This window comes from Vigna umbellata, chromosome 3, assembly GCF_029865625.1.
Source record: "Vigna umbellata cultivar VRB3 chromosome 3, Vumbellata_1.0, whole genome shotgun sequence".
Lineage (NCBI taxonomy): Eukaryota > Viridiplantae > Streptophyta > Magnoliopsida > Fabales > Fabaceae > Vigna > Vigna umbellata.
Genome location: NC_142167.1, coordinates 51,665,861 through 51,680,895, shown reverse-complemented (window position 1 = coordinate 51,680,895; position 15,035 = coordinate 51,665,861). Strand labels below are relative to the sequence as shown.

The 15,035-nt window shown below is 33.9% G+C and overlaps 1 protein-coding gene across 1 annotated transcript; it reads right to left on the bottom strand.

Moving 5' to 3' along the window:
• Positions 1-8,049: 8,049 nt before the first annotated feature.
• On the bottom strand, positions 8,050-9,303 carry LOC148202906 (uncharacterized). The gene is made up of 2 exons (XM_088109697.1): positions 8,655-9,303; positions 8,050-8,552 (listed from the first exon to the last, which is right to left on the bottom strand). The coding sequence occupies exons 1-2, from the start codon at positions 9,301-9,303 to the stop codon at positions 8,050-8,052; spliced, it is 1,152 nt and encodes a 383-aa protein (XP_087965823.1).
• Positions 9,304-15,035: the final 5,732 nt, after the last annotated feature.

Below are 15,035 nucleotides of genomic sequence, written 5' to 3'. Positions count from 1 at the left end.
AATTAAAGAAAAATATTTATTAGAGATTAAATCCAAAATTTCTGAATTTAACAGGAATAACAAATAAATTTAAGCTTTCATTTAATATATTACTAAAATATAATCTCATTGATTAAAACATAAAAAAACATACGAAAAATTAATAGTTAGACTAATATTATTACTTTTTTTGAAAATCTGAACGCTAAAATACACAAATCTAAGGGTGTGTTCGTTTGAAGCGATTTAACTGTTCACACAGTTTTGTGAGCGAGGAATTAAGCTCGTTATGCGTTCGGTTGGAGTGAAATGCGCGGACGGATTTGCGGTGAAATGCGGGATGGTTGCATTGTTCAGTCATCCGCGGTTGTGAAGAGATTTGCGCGGATTGTGAGCGAAATGTCGTGTGTGCCCTCGGTTAAGAAACGCACGAGATTGGTGGAAACGCCGGTTACATGTTTGCGTAACCGACCGGTTACGCGATTTCCTATTTATTTTTTTTTCAAGTTTTTTTATAATTATTTAAATATTAATAAAATTAGGTATATTATATTTTTTAATTTATTAAAAATAAATTGATTATAATATTTTCTAATTTATTTTTAATAAATTGATTATTATATTTTCTAATTTATTTTTAATAAATTGATTATTATATTTTGTAATTTATTTTTAATAAATTGATTATTTAGTTTTCTAATTTATTAAAAAAAATTGATTATTTAGTTTTTTTAATTTTTAAACATTAATTTTATAAATTATTCATAATTTTTTTTTCTTTATAAACATTTTTACAATTAAATATAACATTTATAAATAACATTTTATATTACTTTTATAACTAGGGGCATTTTGCTAGTCTTTAATTTATATTAATTAAACTAATTTTTAAAATCTATCACATCAATCAAATCCTACACTAATTCTGACAAACTTTACTTCCAAATCCACTCTCAATTACCCACAAATCCACTCAAAAAAACAACAAAAAAAATTAACCTCAAATCCACTCAAATCCATTCAAATCATCTCCCCCAAATCACTCCAAACGAACACAGCCTAAATCACAAATTAGAAATAAAAAAATTAAAAATAAAAATTATAATTTAAGAATGTAAAAGTGAAATACCTAGGAAAATAGGACCATCCAAGTTTTTCATAAGAATTTCTAAATTAAAAATAATAATTTGTCTACTCACATCATTGTTGAAATACAATGCGGAAATAATCTTATTATTTAATTTATTTTCAATAGTTACATTAATAAGGTCATGAAATTTATTTACGATCTTAGAAGTCTAAATTTAACATTATAATTAAAATTTATGCAATTTCATTGATATATAACATTTTAGAAGAGATATATGCACTGCTCCCTTTCCTTTATGATGAAGTTTTTCTGCAAGTGTATCCACGTCATTAACACCGTTTACATATTGAACACGATTTTATGAGGACAAATTTTAATTTAATAGAAAGTTATTATTTAGATAATCCTGAATCTATGGTAGTAATTGTGATAATTACAAGTGAAAGTATATATAAATTCATAAATTATTTATGATGAATCATAATAATTAGATAACCAAACGATTTCACTTTCTAAATAGTGCCAATATATAAATTTATGATATAATCCTAGTAATATTTTTGGGAGATGCAAGGCTTGTTTTATCTTTGCTGATAGGAAAAGATTTACAATGATTCTTTGTGAAAAACTCAATTTATCTTTTGCTATCATTCAAGGTAAAAAGTTCATACAACATGATGAAATCGATTTCAAGAAGTGAGGGAATTAATTCCGATTGATATTAATATTCAAAATACACATGCATTGTTTGAAGATGAAGACTGAACTCATATTCGATTCTAAGGAGGTGGAATAGATTCTACTTTATGTAGAAGAAAAGATGAAGAACTCGTAATCGGTTACGAGCATAGCGTATTTGGTTCTAATGCAAATGTAACCTATTCCAAAATTTCCTTATTTGATTCCAATGGCATGTACACTTCTGGTTTTGTTATTTTCATGGTTTGTCACCCATTTATTTTGTGTTGCAGGTGGTACATGGTCTAGGAATGTGGAAGAAGCATGAACATGTATCAGAGCAATGTAGCCGAATAGTTAGCGTGTTCAATGTAACACCCCGATTTAGGCGTTACAATTTATTTTCCACAAGAATACATATATAATTTTTTTTTTAACACCAACATAATATTACGTTCTTTATTACAACACAAGTCTTCTGAAAGTAAAATTCCACACAGTTAATAAACTTCTGAAATTTAAAATTTCACACAGTTCGGAAATTCAAACATAGATTTATTTTAGAAATTCCCCATGTCTCCTTTTTCCCCACAGATCTCTCATCTTCTAAGCATGTCCAGAACCATCTGCTAATTCATCTGATATAGTTTCTGCTCCCGTATAATATCACACATTATACGATCATTACATTCACATGCACAAACACAAACAGTAGGGTGAGCTAACCAATTCAAGAAGTATGCATCATCCACAATCTTACTAACATCACAAGTGTGGCAATCAGTCAAATACATGCATCTCAAACATACTCAAAAAAACAACTATTACACTGATACTTTATAATATTTCTTCAGTCAAAATCATCAGTCGATTCACTAGAGTCAATACAACATATTATTAATCTGCTTACTTACCAAAGAACAACAGTCAACAATCCTTCTGTCTACTTACCAAAGTAGTATAACCATGATATACTGATTACTTACCAAAGTAATCTAACAAGGTGATTTTTATTATCTACTTACCAAAGTAGTATAACAAGGTGATATTGTCTACTTACCAAAGTAGCACAATAAGGTGATATCGTCTACTTACCAAAGTAGCACAACATGGTAATACTGTCTACTTACCAAAGTAGTACAATGAGGTGATATTGCCTACTTAACAAAGTAGCACAATAAGGTGATATTGTCTACTTACCAAAGTAGCACAACAAGGTAATATTCAGCCTACTTACCAAAGTAGTACGGTTTATGTTAAATTCACCTCTCATTTTCCCACCTACTTACCAAAGTAGTTTCCGGCTTCAAACCTTTCCTCTCTCGACTTACCAAAGTCGTAGGAAAATAAATAAAAATTCAGATTTACAATTATGGCAATAATGTCTATACTACTCATCCAAATTTACCATCAACTTATTTACAATTCATGATTTAACTCAAATAATTATGACAACTCAGAATGTTCAATATAATTAAATTTTATAATATATAATATATTATATTACTCATCCTCCAATCTCCAAAATACAACTACACATACAATCTAAGGATATAATTATCCAAGTTTTTTTTTACTCAATGCAAATAAATTTACTATTTCGTGAAAAGATTTTTCTTCACTCATATCATTAATTACAGATCTGAATCAATCAAACTAATAATCAGCATGTTTAACTCATATGATAAAATTTTCAGTCCAATCCAATGGTTAATGAGGCGGAAATCATAATTTTTGTATAAATGATCCAAAAACATAAATTAAGCAGTATTGAGATCCCTGAGAAGATACGAAATTAATATCTCTAAATCTGTAACTCCGATCTAAAATCCGAACGGTCGAAGTATTCCACTATCTCTTAGGAACAACATACTAAAAATTCATGGTAATCCAACGGCTAACTAAGTAGATATGGAGGTTTTACCGAGGTAACTCAGAGACAGAAATTTAAGTGGTTCTCGGTTTAACTCAAAATGCGGAATTTATTCCTCTAAGCACAGATATCCAATTCCAAATCTGAACGGTAAAAATCACCTAATATGTCTTATGAACTACATACTAAAGTTTGGACTCAATCTAACGGTAATTGGAATATATATAAAATATTTACCATTATAACTTAAGAACAGAATTGCAGTGTTCATCAAATATTTCAAACTTTCGAAATTTCTTTCTCTAAACATAGACCTTCAATTCCAAATCCGATCGGTCAAATTATAATAATGTATTCTAAGAATCATATATCCAATTTTCAAGTTGATCTAACAGTCCCATAAGTCAGAATCTATACTTTACTAAGGGAACTCAGTAATAGAACTGCAGAGGTAATTAATTCACTCAAACATGCAGGATATATATCTCCAAGTACAGACTACTAATTACAAATCCGAACGGTCAAAGTGTATTAATATGTCTTAGGGATCATATATCAAATTTTTAGGTTGATCTAACGGTCCAATAGGTCAGAATCAATATTATACCGAGACAACTTAGTAACAGAACTACAGGGGTAACTAATTTACTCAAACTTGCAGTATTATTTCTCCAAGTACAGACTTCTATTTTCAAATCCGAACGGTCAAAGTTTAGTAATAGGTCTTAGGATTCACATACTAAAATTTTAGCTAAATCCAACGGTGAAAACAATTAATAAAATTTTTCACCACAGTAACTCGAAAATGAGAATTATAATCTTGAAAACCAAATTTTACACAAATCAATATATAACTACCATTACCAATTTTAACACATGCATACTCATATTCATTATCATAATCAAGAAAGGATTAGCTCCCCTACCTCTTTTCCAATGAAGATTTTCCAACTCTTGATGCTTTAAATCTCAAGCTTCCTCCTTTGCTTACTTCCAACAACAATCTCTCCTAAGTTTTAGTTTGTGTTCTTTAGTTTTATTAAGGTAAGAAACCATGCATTTAACCTTGAAATCAGCAGCCTACCTTAGTGTTTGGTGGTTCCTACCACAAAGAAACCACTACCCCTTAGTCTATGCTTAATGATCACCACACCATTATTTCTACTTTTGTAAGTTTGTCCTATTTGGTTTCATTGGGTAGAAGTTTTGAGTGGAGTCAACATTTCAAAGTTGTTAGGTGAAAAGAAATGCATTATGAGTGAATGGGAAAAAAAATAAAGTCTCATTATGGAAGAGAGAAAATTAATATGGTATATTTTCATTAGTCAAAATAATGAGTATTTTTACTATAGAAAACTCATATACTAGATGTATATTCTAACTTGACAAAATATTGATATATATATACTCTAGTTATACAATAGATTAAAATAAAATATTAAAATCATATATTCAATATTTTAACATCATATTATTATCATATAACAATAAATATTTATTAATTATGCAACAAAATGAAATAATACATCTTATCACAATAATTTTGGGTCAAACAACTTTCACTATACATTTTTCACACCATAATTAATTATTCAAAACCACAACATATATAAATTATTTTTTTTTTAATGGGTCTTACATTCACCCCAACTCCAAAAAAATTTTCGTCCTCGAAAATTAAGATGTTACTCAAACAAATGAGGGTATTCTTTTATCATATAATCCTCTAGCTCCCATGTCATCTCTTGGGTTTCCTCGTTCCAAAGCACCTTCACCGTACGAATTTCCTTTCCCCGTAACTTCTTTGTTTGAACTTCTAACACTCTTATTGGTCTCACTTCGATAGTAAGATCTTCACGTACTTGAATGTCATCTGTTTCCAAAACATGAGTCGGATCAGAGACATACTTCCTTAGCTGCGACACGTGGAACACATTATGCAAGTTCGCCAACTGTGGTGGTAATGCTACCTCATATGCTACTGGTCCAATCCTCCTAAGAATATCGTAAGGACCAAGAAACTTTGGTGACAACTTCCTTGATTTAATAGCCCTACCTATGCCGGTAATCGGTGTCACACGTAGAAACACATGATCTCCTTCGCTGAATTCAAGAGGTCTTCTTCTCTTGTCTGCATAAGATTTTTGTCGACTTTGTGTTGCACGCATCCGGTCTTGTATCAACTTGACTTTTTCTGTCGTTTGCTGTAATAACTCGGGACCTACTGAAATTGTTTCTCCATCCTGAAACCAGCACAAAGGTGTCCTGCACCTTCTCCCATACAATGCTTCATACGGTGCCATTCCAATGCTTGCATGAAAGCTGTTGTTGTATGTGAATTCCACCAAAGGCAATACCTCACTCCAACCTCCCAAGTGATCCAATACACACGTTCTCAGCAGATCTTCCAATGACTGAATAGTCCTTTCAGTTTGTCCATCTGTTTGAGGATGATATGCTGAACTCATTCTTAACTTTGAACCCAAAGCCTCTTGCAATTGCTGCCAGAACCTTGACGTAAACCTTGGATCCCGATCTGAGACAATGCTATTTGGTACACCATGCAATCTCACTATTTCCTGAATATACAACTCTGCCAATTTCTGCATTGACATTCTTAGGTTGATTGGCAAAAAGTGAGCACTTTTCGTCAATCGATCAACTATCACCCAAATGGAATCATGACCCTTCAATGATCTTGGTAAGTGAGTTACAAAGTCCATCGAGATGCTGTCCCATTTCCATTGGGGAATATCCAACTGTTGTAACATTCCACCTGGCCTTTGATGTTCTATCTTAGCCTTCTGACATACCAAACAAGAAGATACAAACTTTGCCACATCCTTTTTCATCCCACTCCACCAGAAAGATTCTTTCAAGTCTTTGTACATCTTAGTCATACCGGGATGTATGCTAAGACGACTCTTGTGTCCTTCTTCTAGAATCATCTTCTTCAGCTCATCCTTTGCTGGAATGCAGACTCTATTTTTAAAACGAATAATGCCATCTAATCCCAAATTGAAGTCTTTAGCTTGATCAGTTCCCAACAACTCCACCGTATCTTGTAGGCATGTGTCTTCCTTTTGTCCCACCTTGATCTCTTCCAAGAAATCATTTGTGATCTTTAAATGACAACACCAAAGGTGATCTTGGCTCAGCTGCAATCCCAAGTTCATATCTCTGAACTTCTCTATTAATTCAAACTCCTTCACCATCAAAGTTGACATATGTATTCGCTTCCTACTCAAAGCATCAGCTACAACATTTGCCTTTCCTGGATGGTACTGTAACTCAAAATCAAAATCCTTCAAGTACTCCATCCACCTTCTCTGCCTCATGTTCAGCTCCTTCTGATCGAAGAGATACTTCAAACTCTTGTGATCACTAAAGATTTGAAAACGTGATCCGTACAGATAGTGCCTCCAAGTCTTCAAAGCAAAAACCACAGCCGCTAATTCGATGTCGTGCGTTGGATAGTTCCTTTCATGCACCTTCAACTGTCTCGATGCATAAGCTACTGGTCGCTTCTCCTGCATCAATACACAACCGAGCCCCTGGTATGAAGCATCACAAAACACTTCAAAAGCTTTAGAAGTATCAGGAACTGCTAATACTGGAGCACTTGTCAACCGTTTCTTCATCTCTTCAAAACTTGTTTCACACTTGTCGGTCCATAAGAAAGGTTGTTCTTTACGAGTCAATTGCGTCAAAGGACCCACTATCTTGGAGAAACCTTCGACGAACTTCCTGTAGTAACCAGCTAGGCCCACAAAACTTCTTACTTCTGAAACCGTCTTTGGACGTTCCCACTTTAGCACTGCCTCCACCTTCGTCGGATCTACAGAAATTCCTTTTGCAGAAATCACGTGGCCAAGAAACTGTATTTCCTCCAACCAAAACTCACACTTAGATAATTTCCCAAACAATTGATGCTTCCTAAGAGTTTCCAACACAATCCTCAAATGTTCTGCATGTTCTTCATGATCCCTTGAATATATAAGAATGTCGTCTATGAACACAACAACAAATTTATCTAGCCACGGTCGAAATATTCGATTCATGTAATCCATGAATATAGCAGGAGCATTGGTCACTCCAAACGGCATCACCACATACTCGTAGTGACCATAACGTGACCTGAAAGCCGTCTTCTGACTATCCTCTGGCTTGACCAAGATTTGATGGTAACCAGACCTCAAGTCAATCTTTGAAAACACACCAGCGCCTCGCAACTGATCCAACAAGTCATCAATTCTTGGCAGTGGGTACTTGTTCTTAATCGTCAACTTGTTCAGCTGCCGATAGTCGATGCACAACCTTGAACTACCATCTTTCTTCTTTACTAACAAGACTGGAGCTCCCCATGGTGACACACTCGGCCTGATAAACCTCTTCTCCAGTAGTTCCTCAATTTGTCTCTTCAGCTCTGCTAGCTCTGTCGGAGCCATCCTATACGGAGCCATAGACACTGGTCCAGCCCTGGTACTAAGTCTATAGAGAACTCCACTTCCCTGCTCGGTGGCAACCCTGGTACTTCATCTGGAAAGACATCCTCGAACTCTTCCACTACCGGAATACCCGTCGTCTGAACCTCAAAACTCTTCTTCTCTTGAGCTACCAGTACAAAACACATGGCCCCATCACTAACATCCTTTAGAACTTCTTTGGTTGAGATCAGTTCTAAACCATCCGAGTCTGGAAAAACCAATCGTTGTTGTCCACAGTCAAGAAGAACGTGATTGGCGGTCAACCAATCCATTCCCAGAATTACATCTAAGCCTTCGAGAGGTAAGGAGATCAAGTTCACTTTGAACTTGCGTCCGTAGACTACAATCGGGCATCCAACACAGATCGAACTGGTTGAAATCTGACCCGATGTTGGTGTCGAAACCACCAATTCATACCTTAGATTACTCACCGGTATACTGAAGTCTTTCAAACAAGTAGAAGAAACAAGGAGTGCGTAGCTCCGGAATCAAACAATACATGCAACACATTTACCAAACAAAAGGCATGTGTCAAGGATGAGATTACCTGGCTTTGTAGCCTCTTCACCGGTCAAAGCGAAAACTCTTCCAGCTATCTTGGGCTTCACTCCTGAAGAACTTGGTTGTGGTGGTGCATATGCTATCTTCTTCTCAGGACAAACATGAGCGAAATGTCCTGGCTTGTTACACACAAAGCACCTCTTCTCTTCAACCTTCACTCCAGAGAGCTTAGGACAATCCTTCTTGTAGTGCGCACCACCGCATTCAAAACATTTCACAGCTGTTCGCATAAGCGGTTGGGGTCGCTGATATGGCTTCTTCCATGGCTTTCCTCTAATAAACTTGTCCTTCTGAGTCTTGTCAACTCGGTTTCGGTTCATTTCTAGTAACTCCACCTTTTTTGTCTTCTCAACTAAGGCTGGAAACTTCTTGATTTCAAGAGGTACAATCATTCTCCTCAGGTCATACCTCAGACCCTGCTCAAATCTTTGACACTTCCACCCTTCCGTCATGTGCTGACTATAAAAACGGATAAGATACTCAAACCTGTCGATATACTCTTGCACTGACATCCCACTTTGACGCAAGGCCAAGAACTCTTGCTCCCTTTCGATCTTGGCGCTAGTCGGAAAGTACTTTTCCAAAAACTTGTCCTTGAAACTGTTCCAAGTAATAGCCTCTTCATCAGATTCCATCAGTCGTTCATACCATCCCACCAGTACTCTGCTTCCTCTTTCAGTATGAAGGTTGCGTAATCTAGTTTTTCCTCATCTGTGCACTTGATCACATGAAAGATCTTCTCAATGTCCTTGATCCAAGCATCCGCTTTATCTGGCGTAGCCCTTCCATTGAACCTTGTTGGGTCGTGCCTCAAAAAGTCATTCAGCCTCGAATAAGTCCTCGGTTCCTGAGTGGTATGTTGCCTTTCCATTGCGTTGATCATCCGATCAACAGCCCGATTAAAATCATCAATTGGAGGTGTTTGACCAACATTGTTAGATCGACGTGCCATGTTCTACCATATACGTCAAAAGAAAGTAATTCAAACACAAGTCAAAACAATGCATATCTCTACCTTTCAAACCAACGCTCTCCAAAAGAGCTACAAAATCATCACAACAAATCACAGAGTCACACAACAGAAGTTAACGAGCTCACTTCCCAAAAGCCCCAAAAGATTTTCGAAAACCATTGCTCTGATACCAAACAGTGTAACACCCCGATTTAGGCGTTACAATTTATTTTCCACAAGAATACATATATAATTTTTTTTTTAACACCAACATAATATTACGTTCTTTATTACAACACAAGTCTTCTGAAGTAAAATTCCACACAGTTAATAAACTTCTGAAATTTAAAATTTCACACAGTTCGGAAATTCAAACATAGATTTATTTTAGAAATTCCCCATGTCTCCTTTTTCCCCACAGATCTCTCATCTTCTAAGCATGTCCAGAACCATCTGCTAATTCATCTGATATAGTTTCTGCTCCCGTATAATATCACACATTATACGATCATTGCATTCACATGCACAAACACAAACAGTAGGGTGAGCTAACCAATTCAAGAAGTATGCATCATCCACAATCTTACTAACATCACAAGTGTGGCAATCAGTCAAATACATGCATCTCAAACATACTCAAAAAAACAACTATTACACTGATACTTTATAATATTTCTTCAGTCAAAATCATCAGTCGATTCACTAGAGTCAATACAACATATTATTAATCTGCTTACTTACCAAAGAACAACAGTCAACAATCCTTCTGTCTACTTACCAAAGTAGTATAACCATGATATACTGATTACTTACCAAAGTAATCTAACAAGGTGATTTTTATTATCTACTTACCAAAGTAGTATAACAAGGTGATATTGTCTACTTACCAAAGTAGCACAATAAGGTGATATCGTCTACTTACCAAAGTAGCACAACATGGTAATACTGTCTACTTACCAAAGTAGTACAATGAGGTGATATTGCCTACTTAACAAAGTAGCACAATAAGGTGATATTGTCTACTTACCAAAGTAGCACAACAAGGTAATATTCAGCCTACTTACCAAAGTAGTACGGTTTATGTTAAATTCACCTCTCATTTTCCCACCTACTTACCAAAGTAGTTTCCGGCTTCAAACCTTTCCTCTCTCGACTTACCAAAGTCGTAGGAAAATAAATAAAAATTCAGATTTACAATTATGGCAATAATGTCTATACTACTCATCCAAATTTACCATCAACTTATTTACAATTCATGATTTAACTCAAATAATTATGACAACTCAGAATGTTCAATATAATTAAATTTTATAATATATAATATATTATATTACTCATCCTCCAATCTCCAAAATACAACTACACATACAATCTAAGGATATAATTATCCAAGTTTTTTTTACTCAATGCAAATAAATTTACTATTTCGTGAAAAGATTTTTCTTCACTCATATCATTAATTACAGATCTGAATCAATCAAACTAATAATCAGCATGTTTAACTCATATGATAAAATTTTCAGTCCAATCCAATGGTTAATGAGGCGGAAATCATAATTTTTGTATAAATGATCCAAAAACATAAATTAAGCAGTATTGAGATCCCTGAGAAGATACGAAATTAATATCTCTAAATCTGTAACTCCGATCTAAAATCCGAACGGTCGAAGTATTCCACTATCTCTTAGGAACAACATACTAAAAATTCATGGTAATCCAACGGCTAACTAAGTAGATATGGAGGTTTTACCGAGGTAACTCAGAGACAGAAATTTAAGTGGTTCTCGGTTTAACTCAAAATGCGGAATTTATTCCTCTAAGCACAGATATCCAATTCCAAATCTGAACGGTAAAAATCACCTAATATGTCTTATGAACTACATACTAAAGTTTGGACTCAATCTAACGGTAATTGGAATATATATAAAATATTTACCATTATAACTTAAGAACAGAATTGCAGTGTTCATCAAATATTTCAAACTTTCGAAATTTCTTTCTCTAAACATAGACCTTCAATTCCAAATCCGATCGGTCAAATTATAATAATGTATTCTAAGAATCATATATCCAATTTTCAAGTTGATCTAACAGTCCCATAAGTCAGAATCTATACTTTACTAAGGAAACTCAGTAATAGAACTGCAGGGGTAATTAATTCACTCAAACATGCAGGATATATATCTCCAAGTACAGACTACTAATTACAAATCCGAACGGTCAAAGTGTATTAATATGTCTTAGGGATCATATATCAAATTTTTAGGTTGATCTAACGGTCCAATAGGTCAGAATCAATATTATACCGAGACAGCTTAGTAACAGAACTACAGGGGTAACTAATTTACTCAAACTTGCAGTATTTATTTCTCCAAGTACAGACTTCTATTTTCAAATCCGAACGGTAAAAGTTTAGTAATAGGTCTTAGGATTCACATACTAAAATTTTAGCTAAATCCAACGGTGAAAACAATTAATAAAAATTTTTCACCACAGTAACTCGAAAATGAGAAATTATAATCTTGAAAACCAAATTTTACACAAATCAATATATAACTACCATTACCAATTTTAACACATGCATACTCATATTCATTATCATAATCAAGAAAGGATTAGCTCCCCTACCTCTTTTCCAATGAAGATTTTCCAACTCTTGATGCTTTAAATCTCAAGCTTCCTCCTTTGCTTACTTCCAACAACAATCTCTCCTAAGTTTTAGTTTGTGTTCTTTAGTTTTATTAAGGTAAGAAACCATGCATTTAACCTTGAAATCAGCAGCCTACCTTAGTGTTTGGTGGTTCCTACCACAAAGAAACCACTACCCCTTAGTCTATGCTTAATGATCACCACACCATTATTTCTACTTTTGTAAGTTTGTCCTATTTGGTTTCATTGGGTAGAAGTTTTGAGTGGAGTCAACATTTCAAAGTTGTTAGGTGAAAAGAAATGCATTATGAGTGAATGGGAAAAAAAATAAAGTCTCATTATGGAAGAGAGAAAATTAATATGGTATATTTTCATTAGTCAAAATAATGAGTATTTTTACTATAGAAAACTCATATACTAGATGTATATTCTAACTTGACAAAATATTGATATATATATACTCTAGTTATACAATAGATTAAAATAAAATATTAAAATCATATATTCAATATTTTAACATCATATTATTATCATATAACAATAAATATTTATTAATTATGCAACAAAATGAAATAATACATCTTATCACAATAATTTTGGGTCAAACAACTTTCACTATACATTTTTCACACCATAATTAATTATTCAAAACCACAACATATATAAATTATTTTTTTTAATGGGTCTTACATTCAACAAACCAAAAGAGTAAATTATTTTCTTATCACAAATCGTTTTTTTAATAATTTCTCATAAATATAAAAATTTCTTAAAACAATTTAAACAAATTAAAGAGTAAGAAGAAAAGAAAGTTGCACAGCTAATTTTTATACTGATTCAGATCACACAGATCCTACATCTAGTTGTTAATTAACTCAATCGAGAATTAATGTTTCACTAGCACAAACCAACAAACTATTACAATCACAAAGAAAATAAACAAGTTTAAGGTTAAAACACCTCTCTTGTTACCACAAGAGATGAAACTCACTTCTCCTCAAACCCACAAGGGAAGAACACCTCCTCCAAATGCTTCACGAAGGATGACCACCTTCTTTGAATTTTCACAAAGGATGCACACCTCCTTTGAATCTTCACAAAGGATGACATACTTTCAACTCAACAATAGTAACAACACTCATTCACACTCCTAGTGAAAGTTCTCGCTCTATACCAATATGCCAAGTTATCAAAGCCACAACATAAGGGTTACACAAACCCTAGAACACTTATCACCCCACACAGCAGATAAGAATTTCAAAATACACTATCTTGTATGTTAGAATGAGAGTTCCAATATAATTTGTAAAGATTTAACTCAAGGATACTTCCAAAAATCTGTTGTCAGCTATTTATCGTGTAATAATCGATTATCCAATTATGGAAATCGATTATGCATCAATGAATGCACAAGAGTCAAAAACTTGCTTGAAAAAATCTCATAATTGTTCGTGATAATTGATTTTGGCAAGTCATATGATCGATTATTGATAATGGATTATCTTGAGTATAAAATGAAGTTTTCTGATTCAAAACGCATTTAAACGCAACCTAAGGCAAACAATACATAGAATCAAATATAAAACACACTCTATACATAAATCTACTAAATTACAAAAGCTTTAACATAAAAACAAGTATTCAATCTTCCCGCAACAAGAGAACTTGAAGTTTTACTTTGAGACATCATCAAAACTTCAGCTTTTTAGCTTTATGCTAACAACATGGATTTTTTGGTTGGCCAATGCCAAAAGCTGTTTGTTTGCCACAACCCCTTTTCTTAGAGAACTCAGAAAGTATGGACAAAGTGAAACCTGGTGGAGCTGGTGTCAGGGTTGCACTCACCTTTAGGTTCCCATATGCATCATACTTTCTCGACCTCTTTATCTTCTTCTTTTCAAGCAAGTCAAAACTCCCTTGCCTCACATGCTCCCTAGTGTTGTTGTTACCAATCTTGTTGTCATTGGTGCATTTGGCACTACAGGAACTATCATTGTTGGTGTCGACGTTGGTGCTAGCGCATGTGCTGGTGTTGTTGTTCCTTCGCTGTTTCCCACGTTCATGTTCATGTTAGATTCATGTTCATTGACAGAGACACCCTAGATGTGGTGGAGTTTGATAGGAAAATCTCACAATACACACACTCATATATTTTCCTGAAATTGAGTTTCGCTATTCATTGATAATTGAAAGGCTTTAAATAACCATGACACTTATAATATTACGGGGAATAAAAATAAAATATCAACTATCTTAAAAATAAAATCTGCTTAATCTATCATAAAATAATATTGTACCTAGATAAACCGAAAATCATAACTACGTAGGCCTATTTTATCTCTATCAAATCAAACTAAATATTATTATACCCAAAAACTAATAAAATAAGATTTAAACAGAAATTATTAATAAAACCCTAACATTTAAGTTTATCCCAACAAACTCCCCCCATAAACTTAAATTCTTCCTTCCTTCGTTCGATTTTCCATTTGCATCATCCCACTCCGAGTTTGCATCTTCTCTCCAAGATTTTCAGCTCTAGTTCATACAACTCGTTCTTCTTCGCTTTTACCTGGGTTGTTAGACAACCATGCTTATCCTTTAAATACAGTACCTGATTTTTCATAAAAACTGAATTACCTTTTTCAATCATCTGACCCATGCTTAAAATATTGTTCTTCAGCTTCAGAACATAGTAATCATCCCTAATCTCTCTAACTCGTCCATTCTTCTGCATATGTCGGATTGTTCCACGCCCTTTCATGG

Excerpts from the sequence above, each read along its gene's own strand:
- LOC148202906 (XM_088109697.1), bottom strand. The coding sequence starts at position 9,303 with ATGGAATCTGATGAAGAGGCTATTACTTGGAACAGTTTCAAGGACAAG. Across the intron at positions 8,553-8,654 it reads TGAAGAGGCTACAAAGCCAG|ACTTCAGTATACCGGTGAGT; the intron begins GTAATCTCATCC and ends CTTGTTTGAAAG.